The sequence below is a fragment of the Nilaparvata lugens genome, chromosome 9, assembly GCF_014356525.2.
Source record: "Nilaparvata lugens isolate BPH chromosome 9, ASM1435652v1, whole genome shotgun sequence".
Lineage (NCBI taxonomy): Eukaryota > Metazoa > Arthropoda > Insecta > Hemiptera > Delphacidae > Nilaparvata > Nilaparvata lugens.
In genome coordinates, this window is record NC_052512.1 from 35,754,633 (window position 1) to 35,770,769 (window position 16,137).

The 16,137-nt window shown below is 35.7% G+C and overlaps 1 protein-coding gene across 1 annotated transcript in view; it reads left to right on the plus strand.

The window, feature by feature from the left end:
• The window catches only part of LOC111056775, a 59,690-nt gene that overhangs the window by 398 nt on the left and 43,155 nt on the right, over nt 1-16,137 (plus strand). Inside the window, exons 2-3 of the mRNA XM_039435809.1 lie at nt 5,260-5,461; nt 8,645-8,862. Of these exons, the coding sequence (XP_039291743.1) occupies nt 5,270-5,461; nt 8,645-8,862 (410 nt within the window). The 5' untranslated portion in view covers nt 5,260-5,269. The remainder of the gene's footprint in view (nt 1-5,259; nt 5,462-8,644; nt 8,863-16,137) is intronic.

Genomic DNA, 16,137 nt, shown 5'->3' on the forward strand with positions numbered 1-16,137 from the left:
AAAATTAAAATGTTACAAACTTTCAGGCTCAAAGTATTAGTTCAGTACACCTGAGAATCCATCAATATATCCACTGTGTCTTCTGAACTACATATTTTATAGAAACTCAGACAGTCCTTTGAATTGAGGTGAAACATAGATTTGAGTTGAATGAAAAAGACTAAGGAATTGACAAAAAACCACAGATTTATTGATACTTAGAAAGACCGGTTTCGGTCTACACCATTGTCAATCTCTGATACATTCAGAGATTGACAATGGTGTAATAACCGAAACCGGTCTTTCTATGGACGGTATCAATAAATCTGTAGGTTTTTGTCAATTTCTTAGTCTTTTTCATTCAATATGAATAATTACCACAATATCAACTTCTCAACTACATACACAAAAAGTGATAGATTTGAGATCTAAAAATTTATCTATGCTCATGAGTTTCCCTTGTGGCCACACCATTATTAACTTACAAGAAAAAAGTTGTTTATTTTTCTGCTGTCTCATGTTAACCAGGACAAACAGATTGCTTGCACTTTTTTGAGGGGTTATTCTGCACTTTTCTGGATAGCTTTAAAATGTTTATCTCGAAAATGTTGTCTTGCTTCCAGTCACTTTTTTACAATAATATTCCTGGTTCAGACTTCTCTTTTAAATTATCCTAAATTCAAGCAAATTAACTTGTTCACTATGAATATTTTTTCCATCTATTTTTCTATCCATGACGAACTGCGAGTCAATAATTCGTTTTTAAACTATTATGTCGACACTACAGTATGATATTTTGAATAATAGTTAATAAAACTAGTACTCACGTGGAGCGCTTTCGGATTTTTAAAATCCATTTCCAATACTCAACACTTTTAAAAATCCGAAAGCGCTTCAGTTTGCGCTGAGTTCTAGTTTTTAATAACTAGTAGTTCTGTGAACACTAGACCTCGCGCTCAGTAAGTTACATCATAGAGAAACAATAGCGTAAGTATAGATATCCCATGGTATAGGGAATTTATGTCGCAACTTTTACTGTTATCTCAAGCCGATTACTGTCGATTATTGTCAATTTCTACTGTTTTGTTGGGGTGATAGTGTATGAACGGCACAATTTGAGAGACTACCAGCGTCACACAGCTTCATAGGAAAGAACTATGTGAACTATCGGCTTGGGATAACAGTAAAAGTTGCGACATAAACGCCCTATACCATGGGATATCTACTTATGCTATCATTTCTCTATGGTTACATTGACCTGTTGTTATGTTTTCTCAAAAATTAATAAATAATTTATCACTTAAAAATGTCTTGAAGAAATCCTAAATAAACATAGAGCTTTTTGTCCTATCGTATCGTGACTTGTTGTCCCCGAATGTGAGTGTGAGCGCTGTAATCAGGTCTGGCTGCAACTGTCTACAATGTTGATGGAAATATACATTTTCAAGATGATCAATTTTTTAGAACGGGTAGTATTACAGTCAACTGTCTACTAACGTTGATGGAAAGATACATTTTCAAGATGTTCAATTTTTTTGAACGGGTAGTATTATAGTCCACTAGACAGCTGATTTATGATGAATAATTCTATAGTCTGATTTTCACTCTAATATTGGCGTATGAAGGAGGCTCTTTTTTCTTCTATATTATCCTTGAAATGCGAAATGTCCAAAAAACTTTGTATATATGTCGACGCGAAATTTAAAAAGGAACATACCTGTCAAATTTAATGAAAATCTATTACCGCGTTTCGCCGTAAATGTGCAACATATAAACATTTAACCATTAATGGAAATGCCAAACCGTCGACTTGAATCTTAGACCTCACTTCGCTCGGTCAACTATTATTCAAAATATTAGACTGTGAATAATTTTTTCCAGTTAGTAATGTATTTTTCTAGATGCTCTGTGCTTGAACATTTTTTTCATGCTTCCCACATTGAGCTTGTTTTTTCTACATGACTTGCCAACTTGAGTGTGAATAGTCTGCGGGAACATACACCGTACAAACTACAAATATTGCACCATTTTAAAAAATGATTCTTTTCTATCCGAAAAGGGTCAGAAAACTGTGACCAGACACCGATGAATGTTGTGTGATGTCTTCTAATGTGGTGTGTTCTTCCAAAACCGCTTTAACATCAGAATAACTTTTATGCTCCTATTTTGCCCACCAAATGAGTCAGACCATAGGAGTAAATATTTTGTACATTAAGGGACTTAATGAAAAATGTGTTTTCTCAAACATGATCCAATCTCCTGCCAGTCCATGTGTAACAAAAACCTCTGGCTTTGGAATCATGAGCTTCACAATTATAGAACTGTCGCTTTTGTTAAAAGTAATACGAGTTGGTTTCCTTGACAGAGGCAGTGTTTTGTCAAGATCAAAAATGAAATGCATTCTTTCAATTCTCGCATTTCAGGTACCAGGTACTTTTTGCTGGAAACATCTCCGAACACGCTATTTTCTCCGTGAACTTATTCTGAGGTATTGGACAACTTTGCTGTTTGGAATATGTTTTTAGAGGACTGAGTTAGGAAAACAGAGGATTATGCGTGAATGGATATCAGCTGTCAAACCTAAGATTCGCAGATGACGCTATGTTGATTGGAAAAAATCTGGTGTGGCGCACTCACACAACTTTCCTTGCCGTTATGAGAATTGATCACCTGACGCTAGTGTTCCCGCGCATCTCAAGTCTACTATTCAAAGATTTGAGCTAGCTGGTGACAGGGCAATAACGCTGAAGACACACGAGGTGTGCTATCTCTTCATAGTGAATCATTTAATAGAATCAACAGTTTGCAATTGGATAATCAGATTTTCTCAAATTTCGAGCTTATTTTTAATTTTAGGTGAAAATGTTACTGAACATTAGTTGTAGAGATTCTCATGCTGAATCTTTTCCACTCAAAATTTTTTGTTTAAATTGTATCTGAAGCCTGATAATTGGAAATCTAAAATCAAACTTTGCATAGATGGGGTGAAGCTCCTGAAATTTTTACAGATATGGGACTTGTGGCAGTTGATGGAGCTAATCGATGACTATTTCAGGTATAACTTTAATCAAAATCGTTGGAGCCGTTTTCGAGAAAATCGCGAAAAAACCTGTTTTTGACAACATTTTCGTCATTTAAGCCGCCATCTTGAATCGCATTTCATCGAAATTGTTCGTATCGGATCCTTATATTGTAAGAGCTTCACTTTCCAAATTTCAAGTCATTCCGTTAATTGGGTGATGAGATATCGTGTACACAGACGCACATACACTCATACACACACACACACAACACACACACACACATACACACACACACACACACACACACACACACACACACACACATACAGACCAATACCCAAAAACACTTTTTTGGACTCAGGGGACCTTGAAACGTATAGAAATTTAGAAATTGGGGTACCTTAATTTTTTTCGGAAAGCAATACTTTCCTTACTGAGGTAATAGGGCAAGGAAAGTAAAAATGCTGAAGAGATGAGAGAAATGTTCAACGAACTCATAGATGCAAGTGGACGAATGGGTTTGAATCTGAATGCAAATAAGACAAGAGTTATGACCAACTCCAGCAAGAAGAGGATTGAGGTTACTGCTGGGTCGATAGGCTATGTGGATGAATATGAGTACCTGGGTCAACTTCTATCTTTTGAGAATCGAACAGGAAAGTTCGAATAAACAAGGCATGGAAGAAGTATTTGATCCTAAGGAAAATATTCAAAGAGACTTCTCGAATGAATTAAAAGCGAAAGCCCTCAGAAAATGTGTCTATCCATCACTGTTGTATGGGGCTCAAACTTGGACACTGACAGCTGAACTTGACAAAAGATTAGAGACAACTCAGACAAAAATGTCAAGAAGTATACTCGGGCTTCGACTGCAACAGAGAGTTAGAAACACGGACATTTTGAGAATGATCAATGTGAAGTATCTGCAACGGGAAGCTCATCTAATCAAGTGGAGATGGGCCGGTCACGTGGCAAGGATGGAAGCTGACAGATGGGCGAAGACATGCACGGGACAGGACCAGAGGAAGGGGACAATCAGCACTCCGGTGGAGGGATGAACTTTCACGAGTTGGAGATTTGTGGCTGACCGAAGCTAGAGAAAGGAGAAGATGGGCAAAAATTATTGACAGACTCTGAATTGAAAAGTGAAAAATTTAATAATTTAAATTAATGTGGAATTGTATTTGTTGCCAACCACATAATGTATCTCATAAGAGAGGCTTTTGTTCTTTCAAGAATATAAATAAAGCTATTATTGGACAACTAGAATACAAAAAGTTGACCTTAGAGAATATGCCCCAGAAACCTCGTATTCTCGGTTCCTTTTCCAGATGAATGCAATTTTCGACAAATCGAGCCATCGAACAGAAGTCATTCTCGATTTCTTTAGATAGTAAAAATTAGAATAAAATGGAATAATTCGCGGAGCTCTCTATCTTCATTGAGTGCTGAGTTATATTTTTTCAAAAACGAGTCAAATTTGCTAAGGAAACAAAACTTAGAGGAATTTCCGTTTTTAATCGACTATTTCTACCGATTTCCACAATTTAAGTTCATGATTCGAAATCTGTCAGAGCATAATTTTGTGCTATACAATCTGAGACCAGGTGGACGGTAGAGCAGAATCAAAAATGAATTCGAGGCAACTAGGCTTGTGGAGCATGAAATTATCTACAATTTGAGGAAATAACTTATTCAGTCATTTGACCAAAATTTATTTCATGAATAGCGTTCCGTACTTGATTTCTTGAAATATCAAATTTAGAGAAAGTTATTCCAGTTTCAAAACATGAAATAAATGAAACAAAGTTATTTTCAAAAATGGAATAATGTGATGAAAATAATATCATGTTCTATATATTCGTGAGAGGAAACTAAAGATGGAAGTTACTGAGATATTAAAATTATTCAAATACTAATGGTAATGGATTGATTTTATTATTAAATATATCTCAGTAATTTACATCTGTGGACTGGCTGGCCGCTATGACTTTGTATAAAATGAGCGCTGCTATCCAGAGATTGTTAGTTTGGTGCAAGGGTAAGCATTCCTGACCGGCAATTAGGAGGAACTGGGTTCGATTTTTGAATAGTCTTAATTTTTGAATAGTACGGTAGCACTCATCGAATTTCCATTTAGCTGTTTACACTGTTGTCAATATTTGCAGTAGCCGAAGTCTTCGGGGTGAAATTACAGCATGTAATTTGGATTATCGTTTAATAATAATAAGGAAACTGAAGTTGTTATTGGTTGCAGAACGTTGATAATGATAAGGATGAAATGGAAAGCAAGATTTCTGTTCATCATGGTTATCATGTTAGCAGTGGCCATTACACTTTCATTGTTAGACGTCTCAACAATACTTTTGAAGCACGATGCAAGTTTGCCAATAACAGGTGAAACAGTTGACGAAGAGAAAACAAAAATCGACTTAAGAACAACTAAAGATAATAAAATTGTAAGTGAACCAACAATAGTTATTCTACTGAGGTTATAGTCTGTATGAAATAAGTTGAGACTTGGCCCTCCATCCGAGGAAATTATAGAGTTACCAAATTGATTAAAATTGCAACTTTCTCCAATTTATAATTTAATCACAGAGCTGTTTGTGAAATATCATTCCTAATATCTCAGTAGTGCTGGAAACGTTTCAGGGTTGAAGTATTAAAAAGAAATTACATTTTGTCGATAAAATTGAAAACATCGCGGAAATACGTTTTTTTTGAGTGTCACTTCTCTTAGAATTGATTGATTGATTGAGTACTTTATTTATGTATATTACAATATATTTACACTTTATTTACACAAATTATACACTTATATACAATAGCTTACAATACAGCAAAATTGTAGATGAATTTACAAAATATAAACTAATAAAATAATTATTGAGCTGTATATGATATGAAAAAAAGAAATTTGTAATTACTATAGATAAAATTGTTATGAATCTTCATAAATTGGTGGAGCTTTGGACATATCCATCTCCATTCTTCGGGAAGAATATTCGAAGTATCCTTCCCACTAACTCTCTACCAAATTGAAATATACTCTCTGCGGTATCGGAATACGTGAGAATTATACATCAAATTAACGGGAAAAATGTATCTTTTCTATTGAAGTCTGGATCATTTCCATTTGACCAATAGTTATTTTTTAATTAATGATTATGTTTGTCGACTTCGAGCAGAAAACATGGAATTGTCGTCATACTAAAAACCTTTCTGTTTCGAAAGATAAGTGGGTGGTCAAAGCGAGTAAGTTTCTCAGAGATAGTTGAGTTTATTCTCCCAATTTTTAAAAGTGGTTAGAGAACGTATTTCGGCCTCTCAGGAGTTTCAAAGTCAAGGAGAGGGGCTGAAATGATGTTCCACTACTATGCATTTAATAGCTTAGACAAATGTACCTAGAATAAAGAATGATTTCGATTATTTCTGGAGACTTTCTTGAGTTTACCACCCACTTATCTTAAAAAATGGAATCGTTTCTATCATGTTGAATATTTCATTTTTTTGCTGGAAATGTCTCGACATTGATGAACATCATATTATATTAAGCGAGCAACTTCTGTATATATATATATATTTTTATATCTGTTTATATTTTTATATCTGGTTATTTATGTTCAACGGATCTCTTAAACGGCTCTAACGATTCTCTCGAAATTTGGAACATAGTAGGTTTATGATATAAAAATTCGATTGTACTAGGTTTCATACTTGGGAAAACTCGCTGAACGACATTAAAGGATAATTCATCCTTGGCTGAAACAGCTGAGACTTTCGTCGTCTGTGGATAGTAAAAAGTGAGCGAGTGATTCTGATTTTCCACAGAATCACTCGCTCACTTTTTACTATCCACAGACGACGAAAGTCTCAGCTGTTTCAGCCAAGGATGAATTATCCTTTAATGTCGTTCAGCGAGTTTTCCCAAGTATGAAACCTAGTACAATCGAATTTTTATATCATAAACCTACTATGTTCCAAATTTCGAGAGAATCGTTAGAGCCGTTTAAGAGAAATATCGCATCCCCGAAATTCATAAGCTGACTTATAGCCAGCTGTAAAATATAAACACGATCATTTTAGACAATTGTGTTCTGTTTATCAAGAGATAAAAATAACGAGCGAAGCTCGGTTCCCCGATATTAATAATTAAAAAAAACATAACTATAGGTAAATGAAAATGATTCAGACACCCATAGAAAAGCAGAGATTCTCCCCGTTATTTTTATTTAAAATTCTTACCTTATTTCGACACCCCATAATTCCAAGAGAAGTGATATTCAAAAGTAAGACATATTCATACAATGTTTTAATTACATGAAAACTGAAATTCCCTTTTACCCAGAAAATTTCCAGCACTACTGGAATATCGGGATAATAATAATAATAATATCGTGTGACCTGGCTGGCTCAGGTCTGGTGTCAGAGTTTTCAGGTCGCAACTGATCAATTTCAGGGCCTCTGACATGACCTAACAACTGCTTTTTAGGCAACCGGGACCGACGGCTTAACGTGTCCATCCGATACACGGGAGTGGCCCGAGATAAATATCTTGCCCGGGCCGGGATTTGAACCCGGGTCTCTGAATCATAAAGCCAGCATCTGATCCACTCGACTACGGCCACTCCAATATCGGGATGATATTCTACAAACAATTCTTTTGTTGAATTATCAATTTTAGAAAGTTGCAATTATAGACAATTTGGTTAACGCTGTAATTTTCTCGGGTGGACTGCCCTCAACTTATTTTATACAAACTGTAGTTTACAATCAATCATTATAAATTATATTCAATCAAGTGTAATCCGCCCAAGTGTCTGTGAAAAACACAAATAGTTTGAATTATAATTCCATGCTGAAAATAATATGTATCATCCTTATTAAATTTATACTTGACGATGGAAAATATAGGATTATTATAAACTATTTTGTAAAAAAATACACAGATATGATCTTTATTAATGTTGAACCATAGAGAAACAATAGCGTACAATTCTTCTTCTTCCTCTTCTTCTTCTTCTTCTTCTTCTTCTTCTTCTTCTTCTTCTTCTTCTTCTTCTTCTTCTTCTTCTTCTTCTTCTTCTTCTTCTTCTTCTTCTTTTCTTCGGATATCACGAAAACTAGAGGAGATATAAAAAAAGTTGTGGAATGAATATTGTAGGAAATTATGTAAGCTTCAATTTGTTATATAACAGCAAAGTCCTTAGGATACATAGCTTTATACGAAAAACCAAGAAATGGTATCTTAAAACCACCCCCACCCTCTTAGCACAGTGGGTAGGGGTGGGAACTTATGATATGTTTACCTCCTTACTACCCTAAACAAAACTGCGGGGTCAAAAATTGTCTTCCCAACTTTTCCCTCTATAACCTTTCCTTGACTGGACTAATAGGAAATTCACGAATGACGCATCATCACGTCTGAACTACTGGACTGATTAACTTGAAATTTTGCATATAGATTCTTGATTCACGGAGGATGGTTATAGGCCTATTCTAAATTCTTCAAGATTTCAGTACTAGGTCAAGTTTTCAGTTTGTCAAGTTCTTAATTAGACCCTTGTGAAGAACGGGTTACCTACTAGTTTGTAATAATTATACGATCAACTTGCGTATTTATGCAATTTGTCTTTCAGGACATGCAAGGTGTTTACGTTAAACTAAAAGAAGACATAGCCTTATCACAGATTGATTCAGAGAATGATGAACAAGTACTCGAATATTTTGATAGAAAAAACTTGAAGAATGTGCTCGTCTCAGAAAAAACAGTACCATCAACCGAAGAGGAAACCGCTGCAAAGGGACCCAATATGAGTGCCTCTATTGGCTCATGGCAAAACGTGTATGGAACAAGGTACAGTCCGGGTCCTGTAGCTTTGCCTATAGGCGGAGTGCCACTAGACTATAACTATAATACTACCCATTCAAAAACATCAAACATTTTTGAAAATGTATCTTTCCATAAGCAACAGATGCTCTTTTGTATTTTCTCAAAAGCAACGTGTTGCATCCGAGAAGATACACAAGGAACTTTTTGGAGCTACATCCTTTTAGCACAACACAGCCTATCAGCTGAAATTAGCCAGTATAGACTTCAATACTACCTGTTCAAAAACATCAAACATTTTTGAAAATGTATCTATCCATAAGCAACAGATGCTCTTTTGTATCTTCTCAAAAACAACGTGTTGCATCCGAAAAAATACAAAAGTAGCTTTTTGGAGTTATGTATGTCCTTTTAGCACAACACAGAGCCTAGCAGTTGACATTCGTTCAATAATAATTATGCTCTCTCCATTGTTGGTGATACGTTGCAACTCTCTCATTCATAAAAGAATCTCTGCGTGTAGGGAGCTTCCTCCATCTAGGGATCTAGGGTCTTTGAACTCTGAAGCCTGATGTTTCTGTAAAGCCCCCTACACACTTCCAGACCAGACCTCAGACCAAGACCGTTTGGAAAACGGCAAACCATCTGGGACGGCTCTACACACTACAAGACCAGACCAAAATAGTGTTCACGTAATGCCCCCTACACACTTCCAGACCAGACCTCAGACCAAGACCGTTTGGAAAACGGCAAACAGTCTGGGACGGCTCTACACAATCCAAGACCAGACCTCAGACCAGACAAGCATGAATTACTGTTGAATAGCTGTTAGCCCTGTTGTCAATGTCGGCAGTGGCAGAGGTCTTCGGGGTGATTTGCAGCATTTATTTAGGATTTTCGTTCAAAAATAATTAATTATATATTAATTAGCATTTGAATAAATGCATTCTCTATTTAATTCCATCTGTAACTAGTTGGCCGCTATGGCTTCGTATAAAATGAGCGCTGCTATCCAGAGATTGTCAGTTTGGTGTAAGGGCAAGCATTCCTGACTAGCAATTGGGAGGTACCGGGTTCGATTCCCGGGCTGACAACTAATTTTTGGATAGTAGTTCTCACCGAATTTCCATCTAGCTGTTAACCCTGTTGTCAATGTCTGCAGTAGCAGAGGTCTTTGGGGTGATTTGCAGCATTTATTTAGGATTTTCGTTCAATAATAATTATATATTAATTAGCATTTGAATAAATGCATTCTCTATTTAATTCCATCTGTAACTATTTGGCCGCTATGGCTTCGTATAAAATGAGCGCTGCTATCCAGAGATTGTCAGTTTGGTGTAAGGGCAAGCATTCCTGACTAGCAATTGGGAGGTACCGGGTTCGATTCCCGGGCTGGCAACTAATTTTCTGGATAGTAGTTCTCATCGAATTTCCATCTAGCTGTTAGCCTTGTTGTCAATGTCTGCAGTAGCAGAGGTCTTCGGGGTGATTTGCAGGATTTATTTAGGATTTCCGTTCAATAATAATTATATTTTATATACATTTATTGTGCTAAAACTTGATTGGGCACTGCTGCTTCAATCGGAGCCATTCTTGAAGGTATTGATAATTTTCATTAGTTCTCAATGTTTAATGAAACAAAATTTTATGACGGGAGTTGATTTTATCAATTGATACAATGCTATAAATACTACTTGTATTTGTTTAATCGACAGTTCTCAGAAAATGCTTCAACAATTTCGATGAAATTTGGATTATTCAGTATGATATATATGAAGGATCGTTTTAAAACTTTAGAAGTGTCCGTGGCAGAATCTGTGTGTAAAGAATGAGGAAATTCGATCAAAATTTACTTGGGAAAACAAAAGGTTTGTTCATTAAAACGACCAAATAGCTTTCGTTGCTTTCCCAAATGTAGAAATATATTTTCTACTATCTTTATCTTTTATATTTTCTTTTATCTTTTATAGAAGTAAGGCACTTTTCCCCTGAATCAATCATCCCCAAAAATTGATTGTTTCACCAAAGGAAATAGAAGGTAGCTTTCGATAAAAATAATGGAGAATATGCATGACATGTTTTTACAAAGCCGAGAATATTAATTACCCCTCGAACCATAACTTACCTATAACCTATATGCCGTTTCAAGGTCATGGAGGCAATTAAGATACGGGACGCCTACTGTAGGAAAAATATATTTTCCTGTCCGATACTTGTGTATGGGGTGTAGATGGGACAGATCAAAACATGATGAACATGTAAAACATTCCAGGCCGTTGACAACACTTATCATTGTGTGATCAGAACGGAAAACTGAATGATACAGTACACGTGAGTAGAGAAGGATTGGGAAAACTGACGGGCTTTTTTGCTCGAAATCCCCCTCCCCCCTCTCCCCCCTCGTCCATCCCTCCTCCCCTTCCCCCCGCCTGTAGGGCGGGGGGTGTTCTAAAAATAGATTTCCCCTTCCCCCTGTCCAGTGGAGGTGAGGGGGATAGAGAGAGAGGGATATATATCTTTCTCTCTCTTTCTAAAAATAGATTTCCCCTTCCCCCTATCCAGTGGAGGTGAGGGGGATAGAGAGAGAGGGAGATATATCTTTTTCTCTCTTTCTAAAAATAGATTTCCCCTTCCCCCTGTCCAGTGGAGGTGAGGGGGGTAAGATATCTCTCTCTCTCTCTCTCTCTCTCTCCAGGTGAGGGAAAAAAAATTTCCCTTTTAGGAGGAAAAATTCCCTCTCTCTACTGTCAAATTAAAGTGAATTCATATTTCTACATCTAATGCTATACTGACAGATTGAAGTGAATGCATTTCGCTCTAATGCCAGACTCACTTTGAGAAATTCCTTTGGTGTCAGATTAAAGCGAATTCATATTTCTACATCTAATGCTATACTGACAGATTGAAGTGAATCCATTTCGCTCCAATGATATACTGCGATGACAGGCTCAATTGATCCTTATCTCTTTCCTGCGCCCTTCTCTAAGCCGAGTAAAGGAAGAATGTTATACTAATGTTATACGCTCCCCTCGCTTCTCACAGCCAGCATTTCTTCTTTTACTCGTCACATCTCTTTCCCGCACCCTTTCCGAAAGGAAAGGAGACAAGAATCAAGTTCCATTTTGATCGATCGTTCCTATACTGTAGTAGTGAAACGTTTCTCACCAGCATTACGAAAGGAAGGAATCTAGTATAAGTTTTATAATGGGGCATATCACCTCTTTAGAGTAAAGTGACACATGCATTCGCTCGCGCGTGCCTCACATCTGCTCTGCTCCCTGTGAGGTCCCTTGCTAACCCCAATAACTCCTGCATCGAAAACCGTTACATGAAAAAATCGATTTATGTGACAAGTGTTTAGTCGTTAAAGTTACTTCACACAACCTTTTTCAAGATTTATCGATATAGTCAAAAATGTCTAGGGTGAAAACTATAGGTGTTGTCTCACTCAACCTTTAAAAGATTTATCGATATACTCAAAAATGTCAATCACGGTGGTCTAGACTGAAATTTGAAACTATAGGTTTTGTCTCTCTCATCCTTTAAAAGATTTATCGATATACTCAAAAATGTCTAGACTGAAACTATAGGTTTTGTCTCTCACACATGTGTTTATACAATCAATCACACTCGTCTAGACTGAAACGTTCACTCTCTCATACTCAACTCAAGATTTTATGTTTTCGGCGCCAATATAAAGTCTTTATATTTGACCAAATCCATTTTTTCTGTAATAATTTGCACTACCTGATGTTCGTTAAGCCCATGATCCTTTGCCTCAATCCAATTCATATGGAAAGACACTTCGGCGTATTTTGATACAATGTCTAATGCGATTCTGTGGATAAATAAGCTTAGGTAGTCAATGAATGGGGCCGAACATTGCAGTCTCATGACAGCACCCTCTTCCGAATTTTTAATTGCTTCAGCTATTTCGTCACGAATGCTTTTCACAGTGTCTGCCATCTCGTTTTTCTTAATAAAATCTCCAATATCATTTTTAGTTGCGTACTTTTCTGCAATTTGATTAATCAGAATAGCAATAGCATCTTTTGTAATAAACTGCTCAATACCCTCCATAATATTAGCTTTTATTGCACTCGCCATTTCAGATAATCGTTTTTCAAACTCTCCTTTGTTAATGAAGAACTAATCAATTTCTGCAAAGTAGATTCTAAATATTGCTTATCAATTCCCGATGGGTGTGTTTCATTTACTTTAGTAAAAATTTCTGTACTAAGTTGTTTCAATTTAGTATTGAGATAGTTTCTGTCCAGCACCTCCAAATTCTTAATTTTATCTGATACGGCTTTTAATTTTTCATCTAAATAAGCCTTATCAACTTTATCGTTGTTAATACTGAGCAACTGAGATGAAAAGCTGTCTGTTAAAGTTTTCACTTCTCCTAAAGCACTCTCTAGAGTTTGAGTTCTCTCTCCAATAGCTTTATCGATATTAGTACTGAAATTTTATAATGTGCTTAGAATATGTTCTCTTTCAATTATGCTCACTCCAATATTCTTTGTATTTTCCGAAACGAGTTTGGTTATTTGCGAATCTAAATAAAATTTCACAGCTTCGCTGATTCCTTGCTGATTTATCGATTCGATTATCTTCTGTGTTATCGAGTCAATATCGCACGTAAGACTTGCTCCGCTAGCACTACCCGTATCAATTCGTCCGAATCGATGTAGAGTCATCGTGACACTAAACAATTAATTTTGCTTCTTTTATCTCTTCAATTATACTCGCGATTTCCACATCATGCCCACTGTTCCCACTAGCTTTTGAGGAATAGAGTAAATTTAATCTTTCCACTAATTCGTCAAAATTATCAAAGTATTGATAAATTCTATCATGAGAATTATTTTTTGCAAATTTCAATAAACCCCAACCCTTCTTTTTACTAATTTTTTTACTGGGAAATAACTTTTGAATCATTTGCGATTTAATTCCCTGATTTCGTTTAACATAGCCTCTTCGATCTAAATGTATACCTGTAAGTGTTAAGATTTTTTTATACTTATCCAGATCTCTTTGATTATAAAGATTTGAGTTTGGTCTCGCACTGAATAATAACTCAAGTAGACCGTGTGTTAATCGAAATCTTTCATTATTAATATCTATATAACCGTCAACAAATATTACTTGCTGATTACCAATATAATACACGTCATCTTTAGAATTATATGAAATTCCATAACTGATTGAATTATTCTGTTTTTCCGCATGAAACGTTTTTAGATATTGTGACAGCACATCGTCGTTTCTGCTAGAACCAAGTAAACTGTTTTCAAATTTAGTCGAGCTTAAAAAATTGTCTGCTGAACTCTCATAACTCTGTTCATCTCCCTCCTCATTATCATCAATTTCCATACTCTCCTCTTTTACTTGTTCCTTTTTGGTTTTACATCAGAGTGTGAGAATTTGTTTTTTCCCAGTTCAATTATGGGCTCTATCAACGGGGAGAGCGTTTTCCTATTATATTCCTCCGATCGCTTTTCAAAATTGACTAAGCTTTTATGCTTCTCTCTAATTACTTTTCTCAATTTCTTAATCTTTTCGATTAAACCAACCTCCTTTCTATTCAGCTTCCTGCTGTATGACAACATGACTGCACAAAGAATTAATCTCTACTGAACGGTAAGAAACGTATCGAGCGAATCTCGGTACTTCCCGCTATTAATTCCACACTCGGTCATAATAGTTAGAAAATTATGAGGTTTACGATTCCAAACTGTATGACAAAGTTTAACGAAATCTTTATAAGAAATATCTGCTCCAACATGATCTCTGTGAATTAATTTCAGACTCAATAAATCTACCTTGAAGATTATTATCATATTTGCGTTGTCCCTAGTGAAATGTTTCTGTGTGGCCCCATAACTCTGAATTAAATATGCAGTGTCAATATTACGATGTCGACCCATGGTAAAATATCTCTTATTTGAGGCACGTGATTAAGTTGGAAGTCATCGAAAATGACAAGAGAAAATTGTTGAATTTTGTTGGGGTGAGCTATAGATTCCGAATTGCTGTTTATATGAAATTCAATACCCTTCATTTTTGAAAAGACTTTTCTCAAAAACAAGTACTTATCTTGATACTCGCTCTTCGTGTGCAAGTATATAGTTTTAAATCTCAACCCATTCTTTGAAAAAATTAAATTAAATAGTAAATTGGTCTTGCCACAACCTGAAGAGCCTATTATAAGGATCCTTGCATTATGTGGTAATAACTTACCATTTTTACACCATGTTGGCATTTCTTTCTCTCTTATAACATTGTCGAAATTTACTATCGGAATCATGTTAGTCACGTGTACAGCATGCGATCTGATAAGGAACTGATAAGTTATCAAGGAGGAAGAGGTTGTGCGCTAGACACCACACACCATAGCTTATCACATCGGGATGCAAGCGCTCTCCCCTTTCAATGCACTGATAGAAGTTTCTCACCCGCACCCTCTCTCTCCCGCACCCTCTTCACGAGAACGCTTGAGCCTTAGCAAATAAAACTTCAGATTAAAATGAAACTGAGAAGCATTTTTGATAGAGACGTATTATATTTACACCAAATCTTTGTCATATTTACACTGAATGGAATGTATTTGCAATAGATTAACAATAGATTATTTACAATAAATGTACGTGATATTTACAATAGATTATTTACAATAAATTTACATGATATTTACAATAGATTACAAAAGATTATTTTTCATCTAATAGTTGATCCTTACTAATATAACTAGGCGTTGAAAACCCAATCCATTTCACTAGCAGTCCTTTTTTATCACGTTTTAATATTTTTTCAATCAAATACACTTGTCTCTCCGATTCATTTAATTGTGTTTTTTTAATTTCTTCTGCATAAAACCTACCACTAATTACTTCTCCGTTTAGATCTCGCAAGCTATACGTTACAGGTTGAGAAGGAAATATAGAATGAATTACAAAATACTCTGCGCTCCAGTTTATGTTATAAGATTTATCGAAAAGAACCCTTTTCTTTGAGATTCGTACAACATCTCCTAGCTTAAATTTCGGTTTTGAATTTTTCAATTTATATCGTCTATTGAATGCAGAATTCAATGACATTAAAACATGATTACGATCTTTTTTCCTCACATCTTCAGGTTTCATTCTAATGGATGAATGCATTGTTGCATTATAATCTCGAACTAAACTGTCTAGTTGTGATGACCAGTTTTTGGTTCCATGTTCAGTTAAATATCTATAAATTTTTGCTTTAAGTGTTCTATTAAACCTTTCAACTATGGAGGCTTTCTTATCAGTAAAA